This window comes from Carex rostrata, chromosome 15 (assembly GCF_964058835.1).
Source record: "Carex rostrata chromosome 15, lpCarRost1.2, whole genome shotgun sequence".
In the NCBI taxonomy this organism is placed as follows: Eukaryota; Viridiplantae; Streptophyta; class Magnoliopsida; order Poales; family Cyperaceae; genus Carex; species Carex rostrata.
The window spans coordinates 10,120,330-10,132,357 of record NC_135932.1 but is presented as its reverse complement, the minus strand read 5'-3'; the positions used below and the strand labels follow the sequence as shown (position 1 = coordinate 10,132,357).

The following is a 12,028-nucleotide window of genomic DNA, read 5'->3' as shown; positions in this document are numbered from 1 at the left end:
CCCTCTCCCTCTGTCGCTGCCTACATAGTTGACCGAAGCGAAAAGAGGAGAGCGAAAACGAAGTAGCTAGGTAGGAAGGGAAGCCAATCGAGAAATACTGAACTGAAAGTCTGAAACAGGTCTACCTACCTGTAGCTCTGCTTGTAGGACTCGCGTGAATGTACACCTCCACCATCCAGAAGAGAGATTAAAATCAATTATGTTGGAACTCATTTTAGAAAACTCAAAATTTTATTTTTAATTGAAAAAAGAAAAATCAAATCTTCTGACAATTGATCAAAAATTATGACTAGTAACCGACTTATAAGACAAGAGAATTAATTGGATTGTATATTGATTTTGAAGATCATGAAAACTCAAAAAATAGTCAAACCGACTTATAAATTGTCACATATATTTATTACATACATATCTTTATTCTAATTATTCTATATATGGCTGTCGACTTCTATGTATAACCGACTTTGTTTCATTTACAACCGGCATATCAAAGTCGATAATAGATTGGTAATAGAAATTGACTAGAAACTACTTAGGATTAATATATGTATTATTTAGAACTTAGAGGCTCATGTATCAAAGTTTGCACTTGTAAACTTTTCTCTTTTAATATTCTATAATCCGATTTCTATATCCAACAATTATATCAATTAATTAAATTCTCATCAACTGCTGGATATTGCGGAATTATTATCAGTCACTTCCAAAGTCGTGCCTCAAGAAGTTGACAACTTTGGATTATCTTGATTGCGGTTCCATCTTATATGGTAGAGACGGAATTCGCTTAGGAACAGTGTTTCGTACACGATCCGGATATTATTGTTTTAACCTTATTTATTTTAACAAAATTTCATTATAATATATTTTCAATTATTATCCGATTTATTTCTGTTTTGTAGTTAAATATTCAACAAATTATACTATCAAATAGAGAAGCTGATCATTAATATTTTTCTTATTGTTTCCTAGTTCTTCTTTATAGGGAGATTAGTTTGCTGGGCATATAAGCAAGACTCGTAATGTAATTGAACTGTTGTTGAATTAAATCAAGACAAGATTTTTTGTTTTCTTGGCTTCTCAGTTATTTTTCACTCCATTACCAGATCAAATCGAAGTTCGTCAAAAATTGAAAATGTTTCCAAACCTATCGAGCGAGAAGTGTAATAAATTGTGTAACAGTCGGCTACAAGAATTCAACAATTCTTGATGTCTGTGCCGCTGTGCGTCATTTATTTGGACATTTCCTTCTTTCCTTCTTTCCTTCTTTCCCAGTCGAGTGTCAACGTTTGAGGAGCCTCGGCGTTCAAAATTCAATGTCCGAGTAGTAGGCCCATAATTCATTCATTCTAGAACCATCAGAAAAAATGAAACCTGCTCTTAAATAATTATTTGGGCCTTTTTGAATGCTAATTTGTCAATTGGTGCCCCATGAACCGGGAACTCACATCATACCTGAGTCTGAGTGAAAACAATTAGATCAGAGCCATCAGTTTTAACTTGACACGAATCTCAAGACTGGCACTCTATATCTAAATAGGCAATGAAATCCATTCACTCGGCTGGAACTGTCTGAGGCCTAATTGTACATAGTCAGGTATCTGAGACGATACGGATCCATGAACTATTTCATATATGAATCCGTATCCTCGCAGGTACCCGAGTACCTGACTCAACACAATTAAAACATGAATTAGAAAAACATATGACATTTTTTAAAACATTATTTTTTTTTGTATGAGAAGTCAAATTTTGAATTTGACTTGTATAATGTAATAACTTTTTTTATTTAATTATGAGTTGGAGGTGAAGCCATCTAATCTAACACACTTTTAAATTCCTATGTATATTATAGAAAATTTCTTCGCTTTATAAATTTCGAATCCATAACATCTCATATGGAAGCCATGTTCATCCGCCACTAAATCAAAGTCAGATTCTTATGCAATAACTTTCTTAAATGAATTTGATTCAAATCGAATAACTTTGATCATATATGATAGTTGTTGATTATTCCATCACAATTATGATAACAAATTAACGTTTAAAATTACATGTAGCTTGCTATAAATTTAAGAGAACCCAAACTTAGGCCCATCGGGACGGATATATGCATTGATAGAGGTGTCAAATCATTCCTGTAATTTTAAAATTTTATAAAATAAATTTAACTGAATTTGTTTATTAACTTTTTTATATAGCTCAGTCTCTTCATAATATATCAAAGAGAAATTTCAATTATGTATAAAAAAATTGAATTTTTTTTATATATAACTTAGTCTCTCATAAATATCAAAGAGTAGAAGTGCTTAACAGTGTTGGTATCGTTGCGGATACCCTTGAGAATTAATAACAATTTATGTCGCCTTACCATCGGAAATAGTTATTTTTTACAATCACAGATAATTGCATATTATTATAGTGGATGTAAAAACGTGGTTTCAAATCCCACCTATTATATTTGTAAACACGTTTATTAATAAAACTTTGGTAGAGAAAGAGAATGTAGCACAATTGACTAGGAAAAAGTTTGTTGTACTCAAAGGTTGAGAGTTCGATTCCCTCTCACGACTTCGCAGCTCCTGCGAAGATTTAAAAAATAATAATAAAAGCTTAGTAGCTCCTACCAAACTTTCAAAAAAAGAAAAAAGACATCATGTCATAGAAACTTGTCGCATTTATGTGAGTTAAAATTGGCCTTGGTGATTATTAATGTGAACATAAGTTACCTTGTCTCTTCAATCAGGAATATTGATCCAAAGACAAAAAAAGAAAGAAAAAAGAAAGTATTCCCGGATAGACTTAAAAACAAATTAACCATTAGGGGCTTGACTAACTCACCTAATTCTTCAGATTACCAATTTGGTCAGGCCAGAATAAAGCTATATATACATTGCCTCTCAGGTTTCATTTTAATAAACTGCATAAGTTACCTCTAAGTAGTCCCATGGCCTCTTCCATAATTTCTCAAGCTGTTATTTTTTCCATCATTTTGTTCCTCTCTATCAACAAAGCACACAGTGATCTTCCTGGAGAGAAAAATACTCACTTGCATTTCTACTTCGATGAACTCATTTCGGGATCCAATGCGACAATATTGCAAGTTGTGCATGCCCCGAACAGTACAGGATTCACCTTTGGCGCAATTTCGGTGATTGATGATTATCTACGAGAAGGACAGGATGACAACTCCTCATTGATAGGTATCTAAGTGCGGTCATTAAATTCATTAGTTAAATTCTTTTGTAAACATAAAAGAACTCTATGATCCAAGGGTGAAATATGTTTCTTAACCTTGGTACAGTAAAATATAATTAGATATTCATTATAAAATTCTAATTAATTATGACTGAAATTAGCTTCGATAAGAAGGCGATCGAATTGGTTATAGCTATGGCAATTGGACTACTAGTTATATATATCATGATGTAATTTCTCCTACATCCAGCAACAGAAAACACAACCTCTCTGTTATTTATTTATTTGCTAAATCTAGTACACAAGCGGAGTACACTTTGTTTTAGACATCTTATATATATATACAGTAGCAGTCATAAAAAGTATAAATTAGAAGGGGCAAAAATGAAGTTTCTAATAATAGAGATGAATACAGAGGAGGCAACAAGTGAACTGTGCGTTTGACAGATATAAATTAAGCATTCAAAAAGCAGTAAACTAATTAATATATATGTTTCCTGTAGATCATTAGCAGTAAACTAATTAATTAAATTGGTAGTAAACATGAACAGGTAGGGTTCAGGGCCTGGTTGTAGCATCAGGGATGGATGGTTCACTTTCGACAATGCTCAACTTTGTCTTCACTGACGGGGCGTACAACGGCAGCACCCTTGCAATATATGGATGGTTTGTGTTAGGGAACGGGATTACAATAGAGCGACCCGTCATCGGTGGCACCGGGGTGTTTAGGATGGCTAGGGGATATAGCATTGCCTCCCCTGTCATTATCTCCTCTACCGAGTATGTCTATGAATATGATGTTTATGTTTGGCACTATTGATCGAGCCCTTTATTTCTTCTTTCTTTTAGACGATGTCTTCCAGTGTGATTTCAAGTTTTAAATAATAATGGTGATATATGTTGTACTTGTCGCATAGTTTACTTGAATAAATAAAAAAAATGTTGTCGTTTTCATCCAATTTTTTTTTTTTTTTTTTAATTTGCCAAAATATTTAACGAGGTGGATTGCTGGAAGCTTTATTTTATTTCAGGTCATAAGTGTTAGAAATAATGTTCTACATGTTAAATAGTTGTGGGCTGGAATTAATTAATAGCTAATTTATAGAATTAAATATGAATTAAATTTTGTTGGGCTACATGAATATATGGGCCTGATTTTTTGCTCTATATGGTTAAACGAATCTGAATAGTGTATCTGGATAAGATTCTGTGGAAAGATCCATTTCAATGGATGTGATCAACAGCAGTGTTATCAGAACCGGACCGGACCGGTGGTTTAACCGGAAAAAACCGGATCCGATCACCTGTCCGGTTTGGTTCTTTAAAAGAATCGCTTAAGTTAATGAACCGGGCACAGCAGGTTAAACTGTCTGGTTCTTATTAGATATCGCTCATTTAAACCGATATAAAAATCGGGTTCAAAACAGATTCTCCTTCTCGTCCGATATCTTACTAGTCTCCTTTCTCAAATCTCTTCTCTCTTGTCGATGTGCTTCTCCCTTCCACTCGCTCCATGTCGTCTCCCTCTCGCATGCACATGCGTTCTCTCGATTTCGGGTTAGATCTTTGATTTATTTGTGACCATATGTCAAAAGAATATGAAATAAGAAATAAGAAGATAAAGGGTCAAAAGCATTGGTTGCCCCATGCTTCTTCGAAATTTGGTGTAGATCGGGAAAAGTTGACGCAATCAATCTTCTGTCTACAATTTTTTTTTACAAACTTGATTTTGTTGTTTTCTCTTCTCGCCAATTTCTTTGTTTTATTTCCGTTACAAAATTAGGATTAGTAATTTATTTTTCTTCTATGTGGCTTGCTTTAAATATTCCTTGATATTCCTGTAATACACTTTCTATTGATTATGTTCCTCTTTTTGGAGAGCAATTCTATTGATTATGATTAAGGAGGGCAAACTCAGGGGCCAAGATGCTAAAGTTCCTTCTACTGGCATTGCTCCTTGCCAAAAACTGTCATAGGTATAGGTACAGCTTACTAGGGATACTACTCTTGTAACACATACGAACTCACAAGCTTTTAGTTAAGAAGGAACACAAAAGTAAATAGAAACTCAAAAACTTGACGAAAGCAGGTGCTTAACTTGCCGGTACCGATTCTAGTCACAGCTCATCAGTACCTGAACCCCAACTGGTACAGTATCCCATGTCAATAACTACTACCTCATACCCATTATTTCCATGTATTAGATTGGTTGTGCATTTTGCTGCTTCATCCACAATTTTTGAATGATTTGAAATGCATACCAGTTGCTACCTATAACAGTTTTGATATATGATGAAGTTTTTTTATCTGTTTTACAAACCATAATGAAAAGAGTACTTCGACTCAATATTATGCCAAGCTGTTTTACCCATCAGTAAAGGACACTTCTATGGACAAGCAGAAACATGTTTTTTTAATTATTTTTTACAATTTCTAGTGGCAATTCGAAGTTCAAATTTTAAAATTCAAAGGATAGCACTGTGACTGGTACAAAATTGCACCTTATTTGGATAATAAGTTATATATATATTTTAAAAAACCAACCATTAAACCGGTAAAACCATCGGTTCAACCAGTGAACCGTTGAACCGAAGCTTTAGCGGTTCGATGTCCGGTCCGGTTCTGATAACATTATTCAACAGGGCGGTTTAAAGATTTTGGGGCGGAAGACAATTTTGAACACTTTTATATATACCAGTTTTGTAAAAAAATGGTCTTTAACTATACTGATTATATACCTATTTAATCATTAACGACGGTTAAACCATTACGAATACACTTATCGGAGATCTATTAGTGAATTTTTTCAATTAATCGGCCGATTATTGTCGATTATTCTCAATTATTTTGTTTATTCTCGTTTGATCATCCATTTATATCCGTTTATTCTCATTTATTTTTATTTATTCCAGTGATTATTTAACTTTACATGCATTGTTTTTTTTTTCAATGACTATGTAATAATAAATTTCATAAATCTTGTATTGTTGTTTTATTTTTACATGGCTATACATTCAATTTTTTAATATATATTTTTTCTTCTTAGTTACATTGAATTAATTGATTAATTTCTCTATTATTTTTATACCATATATTTTTCTTAGATCCGATTATTTCAATTAGTACGACATGTTTATATATGAAATTAAGTTGTTATCACAAACTAAATTTAGTGATTTTATTTGGAATGTTTCATGTCTTTCAAGTAATATATTATTAGTATTTGAAAACGCTTAATTCTCGAATTTATTTTTTTATTAAATAAATGTGTTACTTACAAATGTAAAGTGTGTGTGTTTTGTTAAGCGCAGTGTCATGTTATAATAATATAACTAAGTTAAATTAAGTTTATTTGATAAGTTTAATGAGTTAAATATATTATTTTAAAAAAATATGAATATATATATACATACTTTTAATAAAAAATACAAAATTGTCCACATATAATCGCTTGACGTTATCCCGTCCGTTCGACAAGCACATGCAGTTATTTACAATACTGATGTATACAATTTTTTTTATATTGATATGCCAATATATCATACCTATTTATAGAAAAGTTTGGCCGTTTTATATATTCAAAGTTTGAGCTCTAATATTTTATTTATTTTTAATATATACATAATTTTTTTTAATATATGCAAAATATTTTTTTTCTTTTAGGCTCCCCTTGAATCTTGAGGCCCGGGGTGATCGCCCTGGCTGCCCAGCACCAGGGCCGGCCCTGGTGATCAACAGGTGCATATTATTACAAATATACACGCACATTGGATTTTCAGATAGCCATTGTGTTCCCACCAATTCAGAAACAGAGAGAGAGAGCAAGAGATACATAAAGAATTGTCAATCGGTACTAGCATTCTAACTTGCAGTTGTTTGTTATTTTGTTTGTAAATACAAGTAGAGACAGAATGTTGTTGTTACTGCGTACATTTGATACGAAAACAGAAGATAAGACTACTGCTCATACGACTAGATGACGATCCGATAAACTCTGTTATGAATTTAATTTATACTTAAATTCTAATTTTCAAATATAAACAATTGCAGTAAACTGAATTGAATTGTTAAACATATAATCTACCCAAAATTTCAATAATAAAATGATCACTTAAACCGTAGTTTAGATATTTACTTGGCAGCCTATGCAAATGTTTTTTTAAAAAAAACGGTTTTTTGATTTGTAGCGGCGTCTAGATAACTGGGTATGCAACGGTAACTGGTGACCTCTGATTGGCTCCCTAGCTATGTGGGTGTATATATATAGATAGAGAGAGAGATTGGCTAAAGATCATATTTTTTATCATCTTTTATAAATCATAAAAATAATAAAAATTAGTATTCTACAAGTTCAATATATAACCAATTTACGGAGCTACTTAGTTTGAAGTTTCGAATTCGATTTTTTTAAATTTGGATCGGTAGCATTTCGGTCAAAGTGCTACCGAAAGCATATTAGACAATCTGTGTGTGTATTTAAAAAATAATCATTAATTGGAATTGTTTTTTAAACTTGGCATCCGGAAATAACAAAATATCCCTTTAAACAATGGTTGAACTGATTAGTCTTCATTGCTTATACACTTTTTTTTTTTTGTATTTTTATGTTATTTGGATTAAATCCGAAAAACATCAAACGATTTTTAACACGGATGTAAAATATATTTCATATTGATAATACTTTAATATATAAAATTACATAATTTCTATAATTGTACATGTATCAAATTCAGGCATTTCTTATGTGTGAGGTTTTTTATGTGGTTGCTGATCGATGATGACGTACAAAATATGCTTCCAGCTATTTACTCTTTTATAATGTATTGTTAGTACATTTTCAGTTGTAGCAAATTTCACAGAATCAATAAATTGTCACACTATAGGTTTTTGTTTTGTTTTTTATACTACTACTACTATTATTATTATTATATATAAACTTATATATATAATAAACTAATTCTTGGATGATATGTACTAGTACTGTTTTTAATTGGTTTGTCATATCACCGACAATCTATATGACTAGCTTATCTCAATTATTTATATTTATTGTTGCCGAAACAAAGCAAAACGAAATCTAGTACTCCATAAACTAAACAAAAAAGTCATTTGAAACATTTTCAAAGAACTTTTTACACCGTCTGATTGAGTGATTAGATAAATATAGAAAATTATTCTTTCACCTTTTGTTTTGTTATGTTATCAAATGAAGAAGAAAAAAATATTTATATATTTCTTTCTGAAACAATTAAAAATCTATTTCTCAATTATAAATATCATCCTAATCCAACGAAGCAGGAAACATTTGGACATAATATGGTCCAAAAGCTATCAGATAGATTTCGAATCCATAAAAAAGGGGATTGTTTTTTTGGATCAACTATTACAAAATTAAGTGCTGAGAGATTTTTTTTCGCTATATATCGGTAGGGATAATAAGCTCAGATCCCTATCTTAATGTTTAGAGATCAATCACTATAATAATTTTGCTGACATTTTAATTTACCAGTATCAATTGTTCACAATGATATAATGCAACTATTGTTTTTTTAAGAAAACAATATCATTTCAATTACTATACGTTATTGCCTATATGTTACAATATTATTTTATAAGATTTTTGGTCACATCACTCTAATGTATAAAACTAACAGCTCTTTATCCGTACGAGCTTAGATTAACTATGCAATTTGATTTATTTCCATTTTTCTGTGCTTACAAGTTGAAGAGATTAAGGAGAAAGGAGATACATCAAGGGAGAAAGGAAATATGAAAGATACGGAGAACATATTTTTTTTTTTTATCTCCGAAGAAGGACCTTTCTTTATTTAACTTTTGTACGTATTAATTAAGGCATTTAAGAGTGGAAGAGAATGAAAGAGTACAACTGATATATAAAGAAAAAAAAATAATATTTCTCTTTATCGTTCGAATCAAAAGGGTACAACTGATATTTTGTAATAATTGACCTGAATACAGTACTTGCCATAAAAAATAAAAATAAATAAGTACCTAGGATTTCTCTTCATTATTGGAATAATGGAAGCAAAGTCAAACCTGTTATTGGTGGGGCTGGGGGCACGGGGCGCCGAATTATTTTTTTAATATCCATCAAAATATAAAAATTTACAAAAATATTCAAGTTTTTTTTGGATATTTTTAAAAATACTCAACCATCAGAACTCTGAAAAGTTTGAAAGAGAATTGGCTGTCTGAAGTTTTGGCGGTCCAGAATTTCCTCTCTATATATTTTTATTTGACATTATGCAACATAGCCGAAAATGATTTCCTTTTATTAACTTTTGAAAATAAATGAAGCTACTTACCATTTGAATATACTAGAAAAAATATTAATAAAATAGATGAAATATCTTATAATTTAGATGTACTAGAAGTAGTATGAAACATCATTCAGACAAGTTTTTTTGTGGTTATAAACAAATTAAAATATTTTTTCGTGTATTATTGGAAAAAAAAATTTGGATCTGAGTTACTTATCATGGTTCAAAAATCATTTCTGTGTAAATAAAAAAAAATTATTGTAGTCCTAGTATATTGAAATTCTAAGGTATTTAATTTATTTCTCTAGAAGTGTTTTAGGAAAATATTAAAATATTAAAATTATAAAATAGCTTAGGGATATAGATGGTGTACCTTAGAATTCGAATGTATTTACTCATTCTATGCTTGTGTACACTCCAAAGAGAAACAGGTAATTATGCTCTATTAAATTCACAAATATTAATTAAGTCCATATATCGTGCATAGGACACCATTGACCTTCAATTAAAACTTAAAAAGCCACCAACCCTTCTATTAATTTATTTGTTTTCAATTCCCATTTTTGGGAAAATTTCTAGTGAACCCATTATAATTTTCAAAATAGTCAATTTTCTTATGAAAACATCTTAATATCTAATACCTCCATAAAAATGTAATGCTCTTTCTTTTATCTCTATTTACTCATTAAATTTATTATTTAGACAAATATGTCCTTCCTCTGAAATGGAGATAACCCTTTAAATTAGCAACATGCTGGAATTGAATAAGGAAAAAAAAGGCTCCATCTTCTTCATCTTGGCATCTAAATTTTTTTCTCCTTCACTGATAGAAATTAAAGTTCTCATCCATTAAGTTAGCTTCTCTTCAAAGTTTCTCTATTAAGAAAATTGAAACGGAAGAGTAAAATTGTCTAATCCACCCTACGACAGGAGCCATCTTCACTGCCAGAATGACGGAGGAATTGAAATTTGGAAGATATATTTATTGGAGCTGGGGTTCTACCTTAATTTGCCTGTGACCTCTGTATACATGTATAATTATATGAATTTTCAACTGGATTGAACTTCAAAAAAATTTGAATCTATGCAGATCATTGAGGGCTTTTTCTTCATGCTTCAGAAGCAAACACAAACACGTGTGGATTATTAGATAAACAAATGAATATGTCCTTTATGTGGAGAGAAGCTACTGGTAATTATTTTTTTTTAGAAAAACAAGCTACTGGAATTGAAACCTTCTCATTTACCATAATATTAATTGAAATATTCACTGACGCCTAACCAAGGCTGATCTATAAATAGTTAATTAGCTGTGGGGTTATTTTTACCTTTGTTTAGTTAATCCAGTTAAATACAGTAGTCCTTATACAAAGCAGATTGCATCTCCTCTTTCAAATACAATGAAATCAATTACTGTTACAGATGAATATCCTCTAGTTTATCCCTGTTTTCTAGATGCCTTCTTTTTTTAATAAGACCTTAAACATTGGTAGTTTGGTACTTATTTCAATCATTAAAAGAGAAGGTCAAACTTTGTGTTTTGGAATAAAATATATCCTTGATAGAGAAGCTTTGGAGGGAAGTTACGAGTTTTAGTTTAGATGTCAAGATGAAGAAGATGGAGCCTTTTTTTTTTCTTATTCAATACCATCATGTTGCTAATTTAAAGGACCATCTCCATTTTAGAAGAAGGATGTATTTGTCTAAATAATAAATGTATTGAGTAAATGAGAATAAAAGAAAGAATGTTAAATTTGTATGAGGACACTACAACAGAATGTTTTTTCTGCGATCGGAATTTGCGACCGGTCATTTCGCTGGTCGCAGAATGTAATTTTTCCAAAAAAAAAGAAAAGGCGTCAGACCCTTTCTCTCTCGCGTCAAGCCCTAACCTGCCCGTTCCTTTCTTTCTCTCTCGCCGTCGCGCCACTAGCTCGCCAGACGGAGCTGTCGCACCCTTCCCTTACCTTCCTCTCACCAGACAGCAGCCAACAATCGAAACCCCCTTCCCTTCCTCTCGTTGATCAGCAATCGCTCTCTCTCACTCTGAGTCCGATCTCAACTCCGCTCTCCGACTTGTCAAGTCTGCTCACCTCTGCCTGAAGTGAGTCGCTGTTGTGTCTTTCAAGTCGCTGAACAGAGAAGGCAAGTCGCTGGCTCAGAAGAACAGTTAGCTCTCAAATTTAGCTTTAAATTCTGATTTGAGTTGTGGTATCCTTTTAATTAGCTATGTTAAGTAATAGGTGTAATTCTGAATTGATTGTGTCGAATGTATTGGTGCTTGCTGTGTTATGGTCTGTTATGGTATATTTTTGGCTGAATTTCATTGAATTTATATTATTTTTTGATTTTATTTGAATTTATATTGCTCCCTTCATACCAGAAAAAAGGTACAAATATGTGCTTGTTAATTGTAGTTTAGACAACCGTATGCATTAAATTATAATGGGGGGGGGGGGGCGTTTGCATTTGTCATTTTTTGTAATGGCATTATGCATAGATGCAGTATACTACAATTATGGAACTCCTTGTTAAATTCTGATCTGATGGGC

General features: G+C 31.7%; 1 protein-coding gene across 1 annotated transcript; it reads left to right on the top strand.

Moving 5' to 3' along the window:
- The first annotated feature begins 2,915 nt into the window (after window positions 1-2,915).
- On the top strand, window positions 2,916-4,130 carry LOC144566735 (dirigent protein 11-like). The gene is made up of 2 exons (XM_078316755.1): window positions 2,916-3,200; window positions 3,747-4,130. Exons 1-2 carry the CDS (start codon window positions 2,945-2,947, stop codon window positions 4,013-4,015), a joined length of 525 nt encoding a protein of 174 aa, XP_078172881.1. The 5' UTR covers window positions 2,916-2,944; the 3' UTR covers window positions 4,016-4,130.
- Window positions 4,131-12,028: the final 7,898 nt, after the last annotated feature.

Bases quoted from the DNA above. Each gene is read 5' to 3' on its own strand.
- LOC144566735 (XM_078316755.1), top strand. From the start codon at position 2,945: ATGGCCTCTTCCATAATTTCTCAAGCTGTTATTTTTTCCATCATTTTG. The intron at 3,201-3,746 runs GTATCTAAGTGC...AAACATGAACAG, and splicing joins TGACAACTCCTCATTGATAG to GTAGGGTTCAGGGCCTGGTT.